Genomic DNA, 22,719 nt, shown 5'->3' with positions numbered 1-22,719 from the left:
CTAATGAATGGAAGACAGTTTTCAATACCCGAAACGACCACTATGAATCCCTGGTTATGCCGTTCTGGCTCTGCAATGCTCCTGCAGAATTTCAGATATTTATGAATGATGTCTTCCGGGACCTGCTATATGTCTACATGATTGTCTTTTTGGACGATATTCTGGTGTACTCCCGGGATCAACTATCACATCAAGACCACGTTAAAACAGGCCTGCAGCAATTTCTGCATAACAGACTCTACACTAAGGCTAAGAAATGCCTCTTTGAGTGCCCTGAAGTCCCATTCCTGGGGTACATTGTATCTGCTAACGGTCTGCAAATGGACCCTGCCAAACTTACGGCCCTTCTAGACTAGCCACAACCCCTCAGTCCTGAAGCGATCCAGAGGTTTTTTGGCTTTGCCAACTACTACCGTCAGTTCATCCCAGATTATTCCTTGCTCGTTGTGCCCATTAGATCAATGACCAAGAAAGGGAGCATTCATAAAGCCTTGTGGCCAGAGGCTCTCCAGGCTTTTCAACTACTAAAGTCAAGTGAAAGCCTCCTCTGTTGGGGTTGGTGCTGTTCTTTCTCAGAAGAATGCTTCCAGCTAGCTCAGGACATGCGGGTTCTTTTCGAAAAAATTCTCCCCTGCTGAGAAAAATAATGCTATGAGACTGGGAGCTGCTTGCTGTCAAGCTTGCCCTTGAGGAATGGGGCCATTTGCTGAAGGGAGCTCACAACCCAGTGACTATTTACACTGATAACAAGAATTTGCAATATCTTTAAACAGCACAACGCTTAAACCCCCGCCAAGCTGGCTGGGCCCTCTTTTTCTCCGGATTTAACTTCCTGCTCACATATTGATGGGGTTCCAAAAATGTTAAGGCAGATGCCTTTTTCATTCCCTTGAGAAAGAGAATCCTGAAGCGGAACCAGCCCTTATCATAGACCCGGCTTGGAATATGCCTACGGCACCAGTTCGGCTAGATCCAGTCACTCCAGGGAAAGCCTTTGTTCAAAAGGGCCAGCTCTTTTTGATCCTTCAATTGGGGCATGCCTCCAAATTTGCTGAGGATCACAGGCAACAAAAGACTTTTGAACTGATTAGCTGTGTGTACTGGTGGCCAAATTTAAAATAATGGCCAGATTTAAAAATGTGGTGGACTTTGTTGCTTCATGTACCGAATGTGCCCAACACAAGGTGCCACGGAAGCTCCCCTCCGGTCTTCTACTTCCACTTCCCACTCCGGAACAACCCTGGTCAAACATCTCCATGGACTTTGTTACCAATATCCTCTCCTCCAATGGTTTCTCCATGATTTGGGTTGTGGTTAATCCATTTTCTGAAATGGCCCCCTTCATTCTTCTACGTGGTCTTCCATCTGCTTCAACCTTGGCGAAGATCTCCCTCAAGGAAATCGTTTGGCTACACGATTTGCCTTCCCACATTGTCTAAGATCGTGGAGTGCAATTTACTTCTGGAGGGCTCTCAGTCGCCTTTCAAGTTGGACTTCTCTTCAGCCTATTACCCCCAGTGAAATGGGCAAACTGAGAGAATGAATCAGTCTCTAGAACAATATCTGCGTTTCAATACCAAATCCCAGCAAGATGACTGGTTGGAACTCCTGCCGAGGGCTGAACTTGCCCACAATAATCGTGCCTGCGTATCCACAAGTCTGACTCCCAGGCTTTCTCCTCCTTTCCCTTCCTTGTCAGATGTTCCTGCTGCTGCCGCTGATTATTTCCAGCAGGTTTGGAAAAAAGCCCAAGAAGCCTTGCTACGCTCCTCTGCACAGAAATAAAAATGGGCTGACAAGGTTTGGCTTTCCACCAAGTATATTCAGTTGCGAAAGTTTTCTCCACGCTTCATCGTTCCATTTCTTGTCTTGTCTCCGGTCAATCACGTCACTTACAAGTTGAAACTGCCTCTGTCTCTTAGGACCCATAACTCCTTCCATGTTTCCCTTCTCAAGCCAGTCGTTTTTAACAGGTTCTCTAAGAAGTCCATCCCTCCTGGCCCTATTCCTGCTGCCTCAGAAGAAGAGTATGAGGTTGAACTTTCTGAGGCTTGTCTGAGGCTGCTTGCAATACTTGGTACATTGGAAGGGCTATGGTCCTAAAGAACGTCCCTAGGTCCATTTAAACGCCCTCCATACTCCCGTCTTAATCAGGAAATTCCATGCAAGTTTTCCCGACCAACCCATAGGGGACTGGGGCTGCAGGGGTCATAAGGGGGTAGGTACTGTCACAGATCCTGGCAAGTCCAGGGGATCTGTGCCTCCTTCAAGCTCTCTTACCTTGCACTCCTCTGCTGCCAGGACTAACTCTGCTTCAGGATCCAAGTCTCTGCTAACTTCCTGGTCAAGGTTATGTGACTCTCAATCAGATGCTTCTTTACCTCAGAGGATTAAAGTGTTCCACAGACAAACTCCATCTGCTGGCTGGCATGTGAACAACATCTGAGAATGTTACTCCCCCTTTCTGGTGGGTTAGGACTCTGCAGCTCACATGACTCATCATTACATGACAACCCCAGGGGGAACCATCTGTTGTATTAGGTGGGAGCTTTCTCCTTTCAGAAGTGTGTTTCCTGCAGGAAGGCTACTTGCATCCTAAGACCATTCAGTTCACCCAGAAGAGAGGTTCGCTTTTCTGGGATGCTCAGGCCCTTAACAATAAAAGGGATCACATTAATTAAAGTCATATATAAGCAAAAAGAGGAGGGCTCGTGAAAAAGAACAAAGGGTGGAAAAACAAGAGGGTAGGTGAGACTGACAAAGATACTCAGTGTACCAAGAAAATACAACAAGACAGCACCTCTGAATTACTTGGGGTATCATAGCACCTCTGAATTAGGTGAGGTAATATAGAAGGATTTCGCAGGGTTCCCCTGACCGGAGTTGGAGTGTTAATACTAAGAACTGCTGGCTTCAAAATTATGTACAAGATAGCAAGATCATGGGGGAGGGGGGTTTAGAGGCGTTTGTGTGGAAGATACAACAAATGGCTAAGGACTGTGGAGACAAGGTCTTGGGAAGCAGAGAGGTAAAATGGAAAGCCCCATCTGTAGCGGATGTTGTTTGCACAGAGGGCTTCCAATACTGGCTAGAGAGCTCGCCTAATGTCCAGAGTGTACAGAGTGTCTTTCATCCATGGGTACTACTTTTCCTGACTCTTCCCAGAATTATTAAATTAACCAAATTCTGAAATCCAAAATTTTTGTAAAGGTACCTGATTACCTGGAAAGATTTTGGTCCAGAGGAGAGATCATGGGTACCAGCTGCATATGTGTTTGCTCCCCTTCTTGTCAAGAAGTTCCATCCATTGTTTTCCCCTCAAACCTGGACCTCAGTGGATGGGGAGGCCGTGTAAAAAAGGGGGGGGGGAGGGTTATGTCACACTTATCTCCTCCTTACGAAAGCAACAGCGCCTCTCTCCTTTGTATGGAGGCAGTAACCTCCGGTGTGCCTGCTGCTCTTTTTTCAGTATCGCCCCTCCCACTGGCCAATCAGGAGATAGCATCCTTATCGCCCTTAGCTATTTAGCTGGCTCAGACATAGCGCTCAGGGTTCGTGCAACATGTCTCCAATAGTGCTGAGCCCGGGGCGTGGGCTCTGCTGAGCATTTGCTAATACAGCTGTCTGTTAATTGAGTGCTTTCCCAGTCCAACTCCTGTGTTAACCACTTTTTGCCAAATCTGTTGTTTTTCTGTCTGTTCCCTTGTACTGTTCTAGTGTTCCAGTGTCTGCGCTGACACCCTGTGTCTCCCGTGCCTTCTGTCACTTCCTGTGTCACCGTTTTTGTTGACCCCCTGTCACCAATGTCTATTTTCTGCATTATGCGGTTAATTATACCACTAGTCCGGGGGATAAGGACATCGAACAAATGGGCTTCCCCGCTCATTCCTGTGCAGAAAAGGGGCTGGAGGGGGGGGGGGGGGTTGGTTTGCATGGATTGCAGAGGAAATCTTTTGCTAAACACAGCTGAGGTTGTGAGTGATCCTAGGGGGGTTAGTTCTTTCTTCAGCCTCTTGTAACTCTTTTGTTAAGAAATGCTCATCTGTCCGGCGACTCCGTGCTGTGCACCATCGTGGTAATAAACTCTGTCTGTTCTGTCCAGCAATGTCAATTGCGGCAGCCAGGAGAACTGGTATAACAGCAGCCTCTGCTTCCCTTTGGATGTGCAGCCAGATGGATTTATGGCATCCCCAGCATCCATTGTTAGGCTGTGCACAGTTGAAGGGGATTCTAGGGGCTGATCAGCTCCTGATTGAGTCCTGCACTGCTATTGGCTGTTTGGACTTTAAAGCCTTTCTGCTCCCAGTTATCAGTGCCTCTTGTAGTGTTTAGCTGGGCTAATCTGTGCTGGAGATTTATCGGCTGATTTACTGTTGCTGACTATGCCTGTTTCTGACATTGCCAGTTTATGCTGCCTGCACTGACCTTTGCCTGTGACCCCGACTCGTCTTTGCTTGTGTTTTGTCCTTGTATACTTTGTTTGGTGGATGGATATTCTGTGTATGACCTCTGCTCTGTGTTCTGGACTTGGCTCTCTTGGAACCTTGGTACTGCTATCTGTGGGCTCCTGGCTCGTTCCCAGACAGTCCTGGGGGGATCCGAGTGCTGGGAGATGCAGCCAGTCTCCCAAGGTTGAGCGGGGGCTTACTAAAGGTGAAGACTGCTGTGTTAGATTGGGGGACTGGTGTCTGGTGTGAACTGGTGCTGACCAGGGCCTTACGTCTTTAATGACAAAACAAACTTTGCAGCTGTTTCTTTTTGCATATCAAAGCACCGCTTGCTCCAGAAGTTAATGAATGTCTAGGCTCCTTAAAGATTTTTGTTTGTGATTAACTCACGGTGAGGATTTTTTACAGTAACTGACTCCACACTGCCTAACAATATGTTGAGACAAACATCCTAATTGCATATATTAAATTAATGTACCTGTTACTTGCTGTTACTGGGGTGAGCTGTTCATCTCAGCCTTTGTTGAGTTTATGTGCTTTTTACTATTGTTGTTTTTACTATTTTTGTAAATCTTATCTTTAAATTGTGGGCAGCATCTAGAACAAAAAAAATGATTTTCTAAGGAAACCTATGGGAAATCACAGTTTGGCTAAAAGATTTTGGCTAACAAATGTGATTCCGGAACTAATTATCTATCACTGGTGTCACTGTATAAGCATACATTATATGCATAATGCATAAGAATAAATGCTATAAATAACACCTACCTCTCGAAATTTACAGCATCATACTGACACTGGTATGAGAAGAGTTTCTCTCTGTGGCACTTTGGAAGCCCCTCTCTAAATAGGTCAAAGAGATGACTCTCTCTCACTTTTCTAACATACTTTTATGCAGTGTTATTGGGTGTCTTATTTCCTGCGTTTCTTTTTACATTCGTTAGCTGAGTCCATATTCATTAGTCGAGTCCCATAATCAGTGGGAAAAAACTTGTTAGCTGAAAAATTTGCAGCAGGACCACTCGTTAGCCTTGGTATCACTGTACAATCAAAAAGCAAACCAAAAAAAGGGATCAGTAACAGAACAAGTCATTACAAATGATGTCAAGTGAGCAGCATACAAACAAGCTTACAGTAAACCCTGATAACAAAAACAAAATTACCAAAAACCACGGAATGATAGGGGGGGGGGGATTACCAGGAGACACCCTCTAATTAGACAGGGAAGGTTGATTCCCAATGTCTTGATATGAGGCAATTAGCTGCAGCCAAAACATGGGAAGCCAAGGGGAGGTTTTGTAAGGGCAGACCAATTACATAAGAAACAACATGCATGGTTATCTGGATTCCAAATATTCCCTCCAACACATCATTGATTAGTTTAGGGTAAGAAGTTAAGATTTGGTATGTCAAGAATATATGGTACCTATCTCCCAGATCTCCAGGGGAAGCTCCCTGCCCAGAATCTGCTCCCATTTCCTCATGTAGGAATGTTTACCAAAAGGCATCACTGGATCTGTATTTAGGACCCAATATATTTCTGTGATAAGGCCCTTTTGGGCCAGTCCCCCACACTGATCCGTTCAAAGCTGTTCATTTTAGAAGAGGTTAGGTTGCCGGTAATGGGCTGCGCATAATACTTTATTTGAAGGTATATAAACACGTCCGGGGGATTTCAGACTTCCACTGGAGATCTGAGAATGGCAGCAGCTGGTGGGAGCAAGGGTACACTAACTGACCAAAATGAAAAAGACCTCTGGCCCCCCATGGTTCAACTATGTTTGTCTGAAGGCTATCTAGGAAATGGGGGGTATAAAGGAAAGATGTAAGTACCGGGGTGCCGAGAGTTTAAATTTGTTCTGATATTGAAGCCAAAATTGCCTGCTGAAGTGCATACAACCCAGGAGGACACCCCCGGGTATCTGGTCAGTGGAATTCCGCAATAGGGAGTTAGGGTGTTTGAGGGCCATCCATAATTTCTCTATTTCTATCCAGCAATTGAATGACCACCAAAAGGCCAAATGCCTAAGGTGAGCCAACCAGTAGTATTTACCCCCCTAGCGGTAATCGGGTGTGACTCGGGGTGGGAAAACAATGCAAAAAGTGGTAACCCCGAGTCACACTCGGGGTAACTTTGGGGGACCCCTTACCTTAGCCCCACGCTCCAGCGGCGATCGCACGATCTGGTTGTGATGGCGGGCGCTTCTCCATCGGGGGGCGTGGCCGGGCAGGAAATTTAAAAGCAGATCACAGAGTAATCGGCTTTTAAATACTGCCCGGGTCCCCACCACCACGCTGCACGCATCTGCAGTTAGATGCGAAGCACCATGCAGGATTTCTGCATGGTGCATCGCATCTAACTGCAGATGTGATCACCAATAGTAAATCCAGGGGGTGATGCCAAGGGAGATTTCCCGCTGGCAGCACACCCTGAATCTACTGCAGCTGCTCTCCTGCTCGCATCACCCGGAGGCTGATCTCCGGGTGATGGGAGCAGGAGAGTGAGCAGGGCGGGGACATCCCCACCGCATCACCGGTAGATCAGCCGGAGAGTGAGCAGGCGGGGACATCCCCACCGCACCACCCGGCAAGATGTGTGACATCTTCCGGGTGATGCGGTGGAGTGATGGATTCTGGGGGCGGGAAATTTAAAAGCAGATTACTATGTAATCTGCTTTTAAATTTTTTTTTACAGTGAAAAACACAACAAAACACACAATAAAAGTACAAATACACATTTTAGTGCACCAAGCATCATTGCCCAGTGCCCTGATTTACATTTTGCCCACTATTAGCCCTGACTTTGATCTGACCTTTTGATCACTTATAAATCAGTTCCTGAATGTATCATTTCATCACTTTGTCTTGACCCTGATTGTTCCTGACTGTTTGCTGGAGATCACATGGCATCCAAACGACATCTCGCCGGCGCAAGTGCTGTTTTGGAGGAATTTGAAAGCAGCGATAGCGATTTGGAGTCCCTTGTGGAATCGAGCGATAGCGATTCATCAGGAAATTTGTCATTGGACAGTGAAAGTGAACTGAGCGACGATTCTGAACCTGTGAGCACATGGTGTCCTATTGACCTTGATGCGGACCAGGCAGCACCGCCAAGATTTCCATTTACCGGCGCACCTGGGATGAAAATTGAGGCTAAATGTGACGACCCCCTGGCATACCTGAAGTTGTTTTTGACCGATGAAGTTATCGAAAAAATTGTTGCGGAGACAAACAGGTAAGCCGCTCTTGTGTTTGCTAACTTTTTGAAATGTTTTGCTATTTTTTTTTTTTTGCCAACATGTGTGCTGCTCTGTGCTAACTTTTTGAAATTTTTTGCTAATTTTTTTTTTTTATGCAAACATATATGCTGCTCTGTGTTTGCTAACATATTACTTGCCACCTTCACACTGTTTTTGGGCTTGGTGATCGTTCAGGGAGTTGTGGGCAAACCCGTGCAGAAGTGGTACTGGTCCAAGAACAAAATGATTGCCACTCCATTCTTTGGCACAGTCATGCCAGAATACTCCTTTTCCCTCATCATAAAGTACCTGCATTTTGCAAACATTGAAAAATTTGATGAGACTACCCATCCTGCACCAAAACTCAAGAAAATTTGGGAAGTTTCTCAGATTATTCTACAAAATTTTCAGCAAACCTATGTGCCAGAAAGAGATGTCTGCATTGACAAAAGTCTAATGGCTTACAAGGGGAGGCTCAGCTGGGTGCAGTACATTGCGTAAAAGAGGGCACGATTTGGTGTGAAGACCTATATGCTGTGCGAATCATCATCTGGCTACATATGGAATACGGTACTGTACACTGGAAAAGGGACACAGTTCAACCCCAGATACAGCCATTATGGATTGGCCACATCTTCAGTGCTATCCCTCATTAAGCCATTGCTAGGTCAGGGCTATTGTGTCATAACTGACAATTTCTACACCTCTCCTGAGCTTTATGAGTTCCTTCTGCAACACAGAACAGATGCGTATGAAACCGTTAACTGCCGCAACCTGCCATCACTGTTTGCAAAAGGGAAGCTGAAGACAGGAGAAATTGTTGCCTGGCAGAAAGGAAAGATGATGGCCCTGAGATGGCGTGACAAGAAAGATGTGTGCCTGATGAGTACTGCCCATGCCTTCACCGTTCTGGTACACACAAAACGTGGGAAAGAAGTGATGAAGCCACGGGTGGTGATTGACTACAACAACACCATGGGAGGTGTCGACAGAGCTGACCAAGCCATGACATTCTACCCAGCAATGAGGAAACAGCAAAGGAAGTACTACCTACAAGAAGATTTTCAGGCATCTTGTTGAGCAGTGCCTATGAAATGCCTACGTTCTCTATCTGGGTTTGAACTGTGTCCCTTTTCCAAAAAAAAATCAGAGGCCTGTGAATCATTCAGACTTCATTTTGCAAGTTTCCGAATCCATAGTCAAGAACCACCAAACACCATCAGTGGCTATGAATAGACCTGGACGCCGTGCTTCCACCGTTGTCAACCCTGAATGCCTGACCGGTCGTCACTTCATTGAATACATCCCACCAACCCAGAAAAAGGCATCACCTACAAGGATGTGCGTGGTTAGCTGCTCAAAGACCGATGACAGAGGAAGGAAGAAACACAAGGAAACCAGGTTCTACTGTCCTAACTGTGATGTTGGGCTTTGTGCGGCACCCTTCTTCAAAATCTACCACACCCAGGATGTCTACTAAAAATGTAAATATTTTTTTTTCTAAAATCTGCATTTAATTTATCTTATTATTTATCAATAATATTGCCCCCCTGTTTGGAAAATTTCAGTTAGAAATTTTTGATAAAAAAAATTTTTTTTGATAAATGACACTGTTGTGGTCTATTATTTCATTATTTTTTATAATAATGATTTAAAATTATGTATTACCTGGGAGTTAATCCTAAGAATTACAGGCCCAATATAAACAAAAATTTCTAGCAAAAAAAATAGGAACACTTTTTGCATAAAAAAACTGACAGAATTAGAACGCTAGGGGGGTTAGGAAGATTTGGGATGCCCAATCCCCCTAAGCACAGATTTAGGTAATCAATGGGTTTTATACCCCCCAATGAAATCAAGGGTAGCAGTCTGCAATAGCTCAATGGCTGAATGTAGGACCGGGACCGATAGAGCAGAAAAATAATATAGTATTTTAGGGAGAATTGACATTTTAATAAAGCTATTCTGCCCATGACGGACATCAGTAGGCACGCCATTTGATTAGGAGAGAGTGGAGTTCACAGAAGAGAGGTAGATAATTGATATTGTACATAGAGCTACAGTTGGTGGCTATATTAACCCCTAAATATTTAATGGATTTTGTCTGGTGGTAAGGGTAATGAAATTGCACATGTTGGATTGACTGGTGTGGCAGGTTAATCGGGAGCGCTTCTGTTTTGGAGTTATTGATTTTATAGCCCAAGGGGATGCCATACTCATCCAGTACTTGATGGAGATTAGGAAGAGTTATGAGGTGGTTTGTCAGTTTCAGCAAGATATCATCAGCCTATAAGGCTATAGTAAAGATCTTAGACTTAACAGAAACCCCCTTAATATTGGTCTGTTGCCAAATCATCTGGGCCAGTGGTTCGATGCAAAGGGCAAAAAAGAGTGGGGACAATAGGCAGCCATGCCTAGTGTTATTACGAATATGGATATGAGAATTGGAATGCGTTAATATAACCTTAGCTGTAGGTGCGAAGTAAAGGGCTTGCACTGCTTGGAGGAAGGGACCTTGGCGTCCAATCCAGCACAGTGTTTGCATGAGGAATTTCTAGCTCAGCCGGTCAAAGGCTTTTTCCGCATCTAAACTGAGAAGCAGAGCCCCCTGGTAATTTTGTGGTTATCTCTTACCTAGCAGTAGGCCACTTACCTAGCAATAGCCCACTTGGTCCTTGTCAATAACAGCAGGTAGATAAGCACTGAGGCGCTTTGCTGGTGTTCTACTGAATATCTTTAGATCTGAGTTGAGAAGCGCTAAAGGTCGATAGCTTGAAGGGCACTGTGGGACCTTGCCTGGTTTAGAAAACACAAATATGTGGGAATGAAGCATAGATTGAGAAAATGGTGCCCCCCCTAAAAAACTGTTAAAAAGGGAGGTGAGATGTGGCGAATGTTTTATAATAGCTATTGGACAATCCGTCTATACCCAGGGCTTTATTTAATGGTAGGATTTTATTGGTAAGGGACACCTTCTCTACCGTGGCAGACTCATAAAAGTGGTCCCTGCTGAAGCTTCAAGAGCAGGGAGGGAGCAATTGGGCAGATAATCATATATATATGGGAGGCAAGTATGGTATGGTTCTTCAGCTGTGAGTTGCGCTCTGTGGAATACAGAGATTTATGACAGTCACCAAAAATATCAGAGACTGTCAAGGGTCTTAGTGTAGAACTCCCTGGCTATCCCTTCCCACCATAGGCGTACTTCTGGCTGGCTGATCCCTAATTTGGCAGGCCAGGAGGAGTCTGCCTTGTTGCCTTTGTCATAGTAATGTTGGCACAAGTACATCAAGGACTGCTCTACCTAGGGCGAATTCCTAACATCAATAACCCTGTGATTCCACTGAGGCCTCAAGCTGGGTTCTCAGGGCTGCCTTATCTTTCTTCAGCTTATCAGATTTAGTAATAGATTGCCCACGGATAACCGTTGTATGTGCTTCCCATAGTGTGGACTCCTGAGGCACCGAATGGGCATTTTCTGAAAAATGCCATCGTAGTCAGATTTTTTGCGTAAGAACTCATTCATCAGCCAGTGGTAATTCTTAACTGGCACCTTGCCTAAGTCAACTGCAATCAGAATGGGGGCATGATACGACCATGTAATTGATTGAATCAAGATAGAGGTAGTCTACCAGAGAACCGAAATGTTGACCATAAAATAGTCCAACCTAGTGTGAGTGTGATGAGGATTAGAAAAGAACATGTATTGCCTGTCAGTAGGGTGTTGTATGCGCCAGGCGTCAAACAGACCCTGATGATGGAGTGAGCAGTCTCCTAAAACCACAGGGGAGGAGGGAGGTAGGAGAGGCCTGTTTGCTGTGGCTAGGGAAAGGCGGTCCAGCTGGGGGGTGTGAGGTATAATAAAGTCTCCACCCACTAGCAAGTATGTACTGTATAAGAAAGCAAGGTTTCCAGGTTCAGGATTCTTTTTCAGAATTTAATTTGGGTGGAATAAGGGGCGTAGATATTACGTAAGGCCACCTCTGCTGAGGCCATAGTGCCCTGTAGTATAATGTATCTGGATAGTTTTGGTTGGGAAGAATTGAGTGTGAGTGTGGACAAGTATGGCAACCTCTCCCGACTTTTTTTGACTTTTACATAGGGCGGGGTACACCAGTGGGCAGTAGCGCCTGAGGAGATTAAAATTTCCTGTCTGATATAGGTGCATCTCTCGTAAAAAAAAAAAGCCACATGCATTTCAAACGCTTAATCTCCTGTAGCGTAAGCCTTATTTTGGTGAGAAAATAAAGCCCCTTAACATTCATAGACATTAACCTAACCATGGGACAGTGTGGTCATACCAAAAGAGCTCAAGAAACCTATGTACATGGTAGCTGAAATTGAGTATGTAGTTGAGGGCTTTATATCAAGAGGGATAAGGGGGAAAAGGGGAGGGGAAGGAATGATAACATACATTTACAGACATCAACAAAAACTGTAAAAAAAGGTAACTGGAGATACCCCGACCTAGGTTGAAGATCTCACTCATACCCATTCACCCATACCCACTCAAACCTGCCTCCTGTGTAAAATCTGTACCTTGCTGCTGTGCAGGCAGTGGGGGACTCCCGCTCTCCTGCTGTTGTGGAGAAAGATAACACTGGGAAACGCATTTTTAGTTGAGTTATATCTTACACTTGTTTTTTGGGTGGTGAATCCAGAAATGACCCCAGCTTATTTCTATCACATCCAATTTTTACGATACAGGGTACCCTCCTTTTTTGTCAAAAAACATACAAAATTTTCAAATAATAAAAAAATAACTTGAATATACTGTTTATTTAAATTTCTTTTGTTCATACAAAGGATTTATTGTTACTCTATAGCATTAATAAAATTAATGGGGTAAGCGGTTAAGCTAAAAATTTACGTTTATAGCTTTTCCTTGAGTGTTCAGTGTTAGGAGATACCCGCCGGATACTTCAACAGTAGTCAGCCATCATATGTACATGCCATCTACCCTGATACCCTCCTTCCATGACCTTCTTGGTGGAATCATTCACCTTGCTCATCACTGACTGCACCAAGGTTTTTTGGGAAGTTAGATAGATGGCTATGCAGAAAGTGCACCTTGATGCTCATATTGCAGCCAAGCATTTTGTAGCTCTCCAAGAGTTTCTGGACACTTTCTGTGTAATTATTTGCTTGTGTGTTTCCAAGAAAGTCCGTGACAATGGCTTTAAATGATAACCAAGCATTCTTTTCGACTTCTGACATTGACCTGATGAAATGTTCATCTTTGATGAGCTGCCGAATCTGTGGACCATTAAACACACCGGCCTTTATTTTTTCAAATGACAGGCTGGGAAATGTCAAAATGAGTCTCCTTCAGTTGGCAAAGCTTTAACGAACTGCTTCATCAGACCCAGTTTCATGTGCAGAGGCAGAAATATAATATTCTTTCAACCAACAAGTGGCTCATGTAGAATGTTTGTTTGGATCACCTGTTTTTAGGGCAGATCTTGGAGGCCAATTCCTTTCCACCCAATGCCTCTCACAAGCTCTGTTGTCCCATATGCACAGATAAAAGGGATACTTGGTACATCCGTGTTGCTGACCAAGAAGGAAGCATACCATTTTAAGGTCAACACAGATGGCCTGTAATGCGCCTGGGCACACAAACCACAGCCAGCTCCAAGAATCCTTTCGTCAAGCTTTATTGTCCTCATAAAACAAGGCAAGGGTTATTCACAGAGGATCAGTCCGATAAGGGTGGTACAGAAGGGTAAGGCAAAGGCTGGTCAGGAACAATCCGAGGTCACTTACAACGAGAAACAGCAGCGCCAGACATGATTTAAAAAAAAAGGAAATGTGTGTAAGTATAAATAAATAAATTTATTTATTCACTACGTAGAGCAGTGCACAATGTCTGACCACACTGTCTTGTGTATAAATAAATAGCCTATACAAATCTATGCTACAGTAATAAAAGCCGTAGAGAACAAATCTGACGTGATAGAAGAAAACTAACTGCACTTTCAGAATCGGCATACCTATTTTAATGTAAACAAGCTTAAAAATTGAAGTCAACATAAAATTTGTTCAAAATTGTTACCCAGTGCAATCTGTGACATCCCTTTGCAAAGATGAACGCTCAGAACCCAACCACGGGAGAGGTTCTCTATACCTGTGGCTTCAAGAGTGTAGCGTGGCTCTCATGGTCAGAGGCTACCTCGATCAGGTCCACGAAATCGCAGGATCTTTCTGATGCTTTTTGTTCCCTATAGATGTGTTTGCTGGTGTGCAGTGTGCTAGGTAATAGTGGGCTTTTGCATTAATCAGCTCTGTGTGCACCCATTCACGCTGCCACCCAATTCTCGCCCCCCGGCCTACCTCTTTCTTACATCTTTTGTTGTTTCTAGTAATTATAATATTATATGGTGAGCTGTTTTTTCTTGTAGGTTCCTATAGGTTGCCATTGTTGCTTCCTTCTCATTCATTTTAGCCACAATATATAACCAATAATCCTGCTTACACTCTTTCGTAAAGATAAAGTCAAACGAAAAGGTGGTGGTGTCCGTCTGTATGGAAGAGGTGATCTGAAAGTGAATGTAAAATTGAATGTAAAAGAAATTTTTGATGGAGCAAGTGATGAGATTGAGACATTATGGGTGGAGTTGAGTATGGAGATGCATAATATACAGTTATTGGAGTCTGCTATAGACCTTCCAGTGCTAAGGAAGAAAGAAAGAATCAACTACTAGCATGGATAGAAATGGCTTCAAAATCTGGTAATGTTTTATTCATGGGAGATTTTAACTACCCTGACATTGACTGGAGTAATGGCACTACAGGTACAGCAAAAGTGAGGACATTTATAAATGTAATACTAGATAATTTTATGGTACAATTTATAGAAGCCCCAACTAGAAATTATGCTCTGCTGAACCTAGTTTTTTTTACAACAGTGCAGAGATTATAACCATTGTGCATAAAAAGGAGAATCTGGGAAGCAGTGACCATAATATAATTTCAGTAATGTAAGTAGTAAACAGGAAGTAAAAACAGGAAAGATAAAAACATTAAATTTTAGGAGGGCAAATTTTCCATTATTAAGAGCAAATCTATGTGATTTGGATTGGGAGAGAATATTGTCCTCAAAGAACACAGAACAAAAATGTGAATGCCTAAAGTCTGTTCTACACAAACACACTGAAAAATATATTTATATGAGTAATAAGTTTAAGAGGTTAAAAATAAACCCTGTGTGGCTCACAGCTGTTCCAAAAATATAAAAATGTATATAACAAAATATGTAAAACTAGATAAAATGTGCTAAACTTCAAAATGAAAGACAGGTTGCAATGAAACAAGGCAAACCCCTAAAACAAAATATATTAATAGCAAAAAGAACAGTTCTTAGCATATAGGCCCCTTAAAGGATGCCTATGGATTGGCCACTGCAAATAAACAAAAGAGCTGATCTCAGTTATTTCAAAGCTATTGGTTCTAATTTTCAGATGCTCTTTATTTACAGGCTTGAGACCAATGGATTGGTGTGAGGCCAATGTGGTTCCTAACTTATGTATTAACCTTCCTATCGTCACAGAAATTGTCATACAAGATAGGACGCACTCATTTTTTCACCTTTTTTTAAAAACAAGCCAGTGTTGCCAAAGACTGGACACCTGGTTCTTGTGTTACCACCTAGGGCAGCTCTGACATAGAAAAGCAAAGCCTCTACCAAGACCTTGTAGAATATGAATACGTGCAGAACTGATGACAGGCCTTTATCTGCTAGCCCTTCTGGTGAGACTTCACAGCTAAAGGTACTTTATAAACTTCCTGCATTTTTACTGTGACATAGATCACTATCAAAGCCCGATCATGGAGCGGAAAGCTCTGACGGTGTTAGTGAAAATCTTGTCATGTTACTTTAGCACGCTTCCGACACTCTAGAGGTCATTGGCTGACAACTCAACCTAATCTCAGAGCTTTAACAGCGTGCTGTACAAAAGTAGAGCAAAGTCATTACAGAGTTTGTTAAAGAACCTGGATGGATTCAAGAAAGACCAAAGTTGTCAAACAATTTTACTCTCTTTTTATGGGGAAGTAAGTAAACAGGTAGACAGTGGAGTAGCAGTTAATATAGTGTACTTGGACTTTGCAAAAGCATTTTCACAGTGCCCCACAGACGGTTAATATGAAGGTTAGGGTCAATAGGCTTAGAAAAGCCAATCTGTAAATGGATAGAGAACTGGCTAAAAGACTGCATCCAGAGAGTAGTGATTAATGATTCATACTCTGAATAGTCTAAGGTAATTAGTGGTGTACCCCAGAATTCAATGTTTGGTCTTTTACTGTTTAACATCAATGTAAATGATATAGAGTTTGGGATTAAAAGTAACATTTCTATGTTTGCAGATGACACCAAACTATGTAATGGAATTAAATCCATACAGGATGTATATGATCTACAAGCAGACTTGAGGGCTAGCATGCATGCTTCATACTCTCTAGGTTGAATAAATTTGGGGGAGTCAGGAAAAGAAAAGGATCTGGGGGATCTGGTAGATCATAGACTTACCAATAGCATGCAATGCCAAGCTGCAATATCTAAAGCTAGCAAAGTATTTCTTGTAATAAAAGAGGAATAGACTGCAGAGATGGAGACATAATCATGCCCCTGTACAAAGCATTGGTCAGACCACATTTGGAATATGCAGTCCAGTTTTGGGCACCAGTTCACAAAAAGGATATTGCGGAATTGGAGAGAATGCAGAGAAGAGCAACTAAACTAGTAAAAGGAATGGAGGAGATAGTTTTATCACGTTCCATAGATTGCTTTACCAAAAGGCTGGATGTTTTTTTTCTGAAGGACAGAATATAACTGGGTATTAAAGATTTAAAGTAAAGATAACAGACTGTTGATCAAAGGAACATCCAATTGCCTCATAGAATCAGAAAGGATTTTTTCCCCTTTTTTGTAGCCTTTCTCTTGATCAACTATGAACATAGAGTTTTATATCTGGGATATATTTATTTCGCAAGGAGATAAACTTGATAGACATGTCTTTTTTCAACCTCAATTTGTAACTATGTAACCATTTTGCTTCTTATTTCCTTCATGGTTAATATTCAGCCTTTCCTCTTCCCTCAAAACTCCCACTCATTCATGATAAGCTTACAGTCCATCCAATATAATGAAATAAGTGTCCAGTGTATGTACTTTTGATGATTAAATGAAATGCAAAAAACAATTCAGCCTAAAAAAAACTTGTTCACAAACAAGCTGACATTTCATATACCTTCAACATGTTATAAGTCATGGTGTGGTGGTGTGAAAATGCAATTTATTATGTTAGAGATATGGATTAGTGGTTGTTAGATGCTCCAATGGATACTATGGTGTAGTATAGATAATTGTAACATTGATCACAGGTAAAATGTTGTCACACTCTTGCACTGAATATTTTAAATACAGAAAACCCCCTTCAATCCTTGGGATTTGGGGGAAGGGACTATTAACAAAACTTAAAACTTAAACTCAGAAAAATTATTTTTTTTTTGTGGTGGGGACTGTTTGATAAACAGAAAAGACATCATCAAGTTTTACTTTACAGGCCTTTCTTATTTGGTACTTATTATGTTATGTTTTATATTATTTATATTTTGGTTAGTCTACAGGAAAAAAATTTGTTTCTGTGCCATGTACTAATACATTTAATGTGCTGTGAAACAAGACATCTATTTTTTTTTTATTTAACTTTTAGGTATTTGTGATTTTAATAGTATGCGCCCTGTCATTAGCCATTGCATCAGGATTTTGGGCTACATGGTTTCAAGAAAAGCACAGTTATATACCGCATCTACCTTCCAATGTTACATCGGCTTACAGCGCATTCCTTGTGTTCTGGGGTTATACTATACTGATGAGCAACATTGTGCCATTATCAATGTATATCACGTAAGGAAACATGATTGTTTGTATAAATATACACCTAAAATCTGACAGTGGATTATTTCAATTGATGTATTGCACAAAATAAAAAGCTTCTATGTATTATTTGACAAATTGATTGTTTGCCAAATGTTTAATATCAGGAAATAAAACATTTCAAAATAAATAAAAATATTACATACAAAATTAAGGAAACCCTTTTTTAATTTTAAAGTCTGGACCGATCTGATTTAGCCACCAAAATAAATCAAAAAAGAAATAAAACTGTAACATAAAATACATTATTTAGGTATGTATAAAATAATATTAAAATTAAATAAGATTAATACAAACATAAAAATCCTCAGAACATACTGTGCTGTGAACCCCATTAGGTTTCTGGTTAAGAGGTGGTTATATTCTTGGTATTCATTCTGAGTATTTTAGCAGTAATAGGCAAGCTTTTTTCAAATCTCAAAATTCTCACAGGCATTGCCATGGGGGACCTGTGCAAATATCAAAACAGAATTGTCAGCTTTCCCTACACATACACTTACAATATAGCTGGTGTAAGCTCATCCACTTATTGAAAAGGAGCTGGGTTATCTATTTCTTCAATGATTTGGCATTTGTCACTCAGCTGTCAAAGGATAGATGGGTAGGCTGGTCCTAATTTAAAAGTGCAAAAAAAACCCCAACACATTAATAAATAGTGAAAGAAGATAAATCAAAAAGTAGCAAAATGTTTCAGGAAACCCATGCCTGTGTCTTTTTTTTTTCTTTTTTGGCTTAGTCTACACGGATCTTTTCCCCAGCGTTTAACCTGAGGCTTTAAAAGCCCATGTTTGAAATTTCCATGAATTCCAATAGGCTAATCTACACCAGGACGTTTCCTTGAGGCACTTTTATGAGCGTTATCTATAACTTTGCTTGCAATGTTTAAAAAATTAAAACGTGTGGTTAAAGCTGGAAAACGCCAAAAAATGTGGGTAAACCCTTCCATTGATTTCAATGGGATGTTTTCTCGCATTTTAGGGCGTTTATAAGCACTTGAAATGTAAATGCATTAAAAATGCAGGAAAACGTGGAAAAACGCGGTATAGACGTTTTCCAGCGTTTTAAAGGCAAGCTTTAAAACGCTAATAAAAGAGCATAAAAAAGGATATAAACACAGTAGGAACATTTACGTGTGTTTTTAACAACATCCGTGTAGACCCAGCCCTACTCTTTTTCTGTAATATCAGTGTTGCACTCTTATTAACCAGATGTATCTTTTTGTAAAATTGTAGACAATGGTACAGTTGATATTACAAGTGTTCTGTCACAAAGTACCCTGCTGCAAGCAACAGTTTTTGTTCACTTTGCATGTGATGTGTTGAGTATGCTCTTATGATATTTTATTGCCATATTAAAACCCAACTGTATGTTTCAGCACCCTGAACATAACACATTGCTAGATTTGGGGTCTCAAACATTAAATTCTAATAAGAATCAGAGATTTTTTCTCATTAAAGTGAACCTAAAGTAAAAAAAAAATGTGTGAGAATGCCATCTTTCTTTTTTCAATGACTGAAAAGACCCTCCTGTGTATGCCCATTCTCAGGGCCCAAGCCTCCTGGTATTCATGACACATGTATCCCAAGGGGCTCTGCACACCCATTCAGTCTTTACCATCGTGGTGGTAAATACAGAAGAGGAGGGGCTTTGGCTTTTCCTTTTTTTTTAAAAAAAAAGGCATTTATTGAAAAAAACAACAATGAACCAAAACAAGTTCTCTACCCTTATCCCTTACCCCTATATAAAGAAAAAATTGTGATGAAAGGTCCACTTTAAGGGGCACTTATTCCAGACCTGCTTGCCTGTTACAAATAGCTGACCACCTTCTCTGGACCCCAATTTCTCTTTAACAGTAGAGAAAAAGGAAAAGTAAGTTAAGTGGGGGACTCTTGTGGCTACTTCCCCTCCACCAAAACTTCATCACTCCTATCTAACCATTGCAGGAGGAGGAGGTGCTGAAAATAGCAGAGTAGTATAACCTGTACATATACTGGGCCGTGGCAAAAAGTTATTCTATGTTATCCGACCCAGCTGTCAGGTTGGGGACCACGGCTACATAGGACAGGAGGAGGACTCTTCCTTGTGACATAGGGGAAGAAAACATGATCAAGTTATTTTGGATGCCACAGATTTTATCAGCTTCTATCTATGTTTTAAAATTAGAGGGGACCTGAGGAGAAATGGCACAAAGTGGGGTATTATGGTAAGAGCTCTGCAGCTCTTACCAAGGGAGATCATATCTAACTGTAGCTTTGCCATATGTATGTAAAGGTGGATTAGGGTGGGTGACAATGGAGCATGGTGTTAGGCTTTATTGCTATGGTCACAATTCATCAACATTCAGATTTCGCAGTATTTTTTTTTTTTTATATATATATAAAAACATGCTGGGGGGGAGCTGACAGTAAATTCAACCAAAAGGCATGTGTTCGTCCCATATTCTTACTGCACTCATAGTCAAACAGGGGAAAAGGAAATCCTGGTATGTTTTGTACACATAGTATCATTTGCACATAATTTGTTCATCTTACAGTTATTAATTTGGTATTGTTTTTAAATACTAAATTAAATATGATTTATCATTTTATAGATTAGAATTCATCCATCTAGTTCACAGCATGTTCATTGACTGGGACGTGGATATGTATTTTGGGAGGAACAACACTCCAGCCAAAGCCAGGTCCACCAGCCTGAATGACTTGCTTGGTCAAGTAGAATATGTTTTCTCTGATAAGACTGGAACACTAACAGAGAACATCATGACTTTCAAAAAATGCTGCATCAATGGAAACATTTATGGTAAAAGCTGTTAAAATATAATAAATATTAGAATGTAATGTCAATTTTTTCATCAAAATCAATTTTTCTTGATATAGGTAGTTTTTCTGTGCATTCTCTTTATTACAATTCATGTGTTTATTTTTCAGGAACCAGTTCAAACAATGAGAAGAGTCTACAGGTACTAAATAAATAAATAGTATGACAAATGTCATTATTACCCATGTTTCACAAGTAAGAAAGGCCCAATAAAAATGTATAAAAAAAAGAATTAGAAGTAAGAAAATGGTGATATAATACCCAATTTAGACAAGCATATTCTGCTCACAACTGTTATGTTTACCTGTCTATGTACAATCTTCACTTAATTTTCCTTTGGCTAGTGTTAATAACGTTGGCATCAATAGTTTCTGACTTTGATTTTTCCACTGTGTATTGCTTAAGACGGTCTAATAATGCTACTGTATATGAAACCTGTATGCAAGTTTTTGCTGCTGTTGTTCAGAACTGTAAGTCAAAACATTTCTCCTAAGTGTCTCGAACAGTTAAATATACCTTATGCAACGCTGCATATGCCATGAGAAGCTAATAATATTAGTAATTGTAAATTACATTCAGTGTATCCTCTAGAACAGCTGTTCTAAACCTTTTTTGCATGGGGAACCCTTGAAATAACTTTCAGGTCCTCAGGGAATCCCTACTATAACTACTATATTCACAGCTCACATGTGTGAGATCGGCATTGTCTTTTTTCCCATTGAAGGAAAAGCTCTATCAGAAGGAGCAGCCAAAAGCCTCCTGGGATCCGTGATGTATGTATCCCAGGAGGCTCTGCACTCCCATTCTGTGTTTTTTGTCACCAGTTTTAACCCCCCCTCCCCCCAGAAAAAGAAATTCATTTTTACCTTTTACAAAAGAGTTTCCTAACAAATGAGGTTACAAAAAGCAGAAAGACAGGAGCATGCTATTTTTCATATTGATAGGAATTGTGCAAGAAAGCTGATTAGGGTTAAGGAAGGGAGATCTATAACACATTTAAAGCTCTAGTTGACAGAATTTCAGGCGTATATTCCAGTATTTGTTTTTTAAATTAACAGACAGGTGTACTTAGATTGTAAATTTGCACTGTGACCTGAAGTCTGTCATTTAATCCACTAAACGCTAACATTTATCCTAACATTTTATATTTAACACCTAAACCTTGACTCTAACACTAAACTATCACAGGTGGCCGTAAAACTCCGGCACTGATACCATGACCTACCAGTTCTTTCTAACAGTGTCAGAAATTTGCACTAAAGCATATTGGTATGTTTACTTTACTGTGACAGGTAATTTATTATTATTTATTTTCTATCAAATAATAAATGAACGAAAAAAACGACATTTATTGATAAATTCATTGGTAATTCTTAGGAAGTAAGCTTCAGGTGGAATAAATATGCAGATACAAAGTTTAGTTTCTACGACCAGTCATTAATTGATACAGTTTGCCAGAACAAGGATGACACCCTAAAGGAGTTTTTTCGTCTGCTTTCAATTTGTCACACTGTCATGGTGGAAAAGAATGGAGGTAAGATGAAATCATAATGCCAGAAACTTAACATGTATATTAGAAATCTGTCTTTTTGGATTTAGGAGGACATGAGATGTTCTGTATTACAACAGTTAGCGAATAAGTGTACATTAGGTATACAAACTGCAGGTACAGCAAGTATAAATCTAAAAATTGAGCATTTGAATTTGGACAAAAAAACTTTAATGCTACCTGTTTTGTAATTTTGAACTCCAAATATTGCTTGTAGTTTATCAAACAACCACATATTTGGTGCAGCTGTTTTAAAACCCTAGTGTCTAAAGATATGCGATTCGATATGCGATTCATTCATTTCCCACCCTTATCCCATCATAAACAATATTTTCTTTACTGTTACTCAGGTTTTGATGGGCATATACCAGTAAGAATAGCTTTGACATGTTATAGATATGTTTCCAGTATGGTCTGTGTTGTGTGTGTGTGTGATGTTCTGTTCCATTCCCCACCTCTTTCCTGCTCTAGACATTGATAAATTCTGTGCGTTTCAGATGATTTGCTTTATAAAGCAGCAAGTCCTGATGAAGAAGCATTGGTTACAGCTGCAAGAAACTTTGGCTATGTCTTCTTGTCCCGGACACAAGACACTATCACTACAAATGAACTTGGAGTTGAAAGAACCTACCACATCTTAGCTCTTTTTGACTTTAATAGTGTCCGCAAGAGGATGTCTGTATTAGGTAAGCATGCTGGATTTTTGCATTTTGTTTGTTGTTTGCACTT

General features: G+C 41.0%; 1 protein-coding gene and 1 non-coding gene across 3 annotated transcripts in view; one reads left to right on the top strand and one right to left on the bottom strand.

The window, feature by feature from the left end:
- ATP8B3 (ATPase phospholipid transporting 8B3) overlaps positions 1-22,719 on the top strand; it is a 119,516-nt gene that overhangs the window by 55,517 nt on the left and 41,280 nt on the right. For both annotated transcript variants that reach the window (XM_072404989.1, XM_072404990.1), the window contains 5 exons: positions 17,401-17,594; positions 20,215-20,423; positions 20,552-20,583; positions 21,819-21,975; positions 22,488-22,676. In XM_072404989.1, the coding sequence (XP_072261090.1) occupies positions 17,401-17,594; positions 20,215-20,423; positions 20,552-20,583; positions 21,819-21,975; positions 22,488-22,676 (781 nt within the window). The remainder of the gene's footprint in view (positions 1-17,400; positions 17,595-20,214; positions 20,424-20,551; positions 20,584-21,818; positions 21,976-22,487; positions 22,677-22,719) is intronic.
- LOC140327885 (small nucleolar RNA SNORA62/SNORA6 family) lies at positions 15,482-15,638 on the bottom strand. The gene has a single exon (XR_011920171.1). It is a non-coding gene; the product is annotated as a small nucleolar RNA SNORA62/SNORA6 family (small nucleolar RNA).

Source organism: Pyxicephalus adspersus, chromosome 3 (assembly GCF_032062135.1).
Source record: "Pyxicephalus adspersus chromosome 3, UCB_Pads_2.0, whole genome shotgun sequence".
NCBI lineage: Eukaryota > Metazoa > Chordata > Amphibia > Anura > Pyxicephalidae > Pyxicephalus > Pyxicephalus adspersus.
The sequence above is the reverse complement of the archived record's forward strand: the minus strand, read 5'-3'. Positions and strand labels throughout refer to the sequence as shown.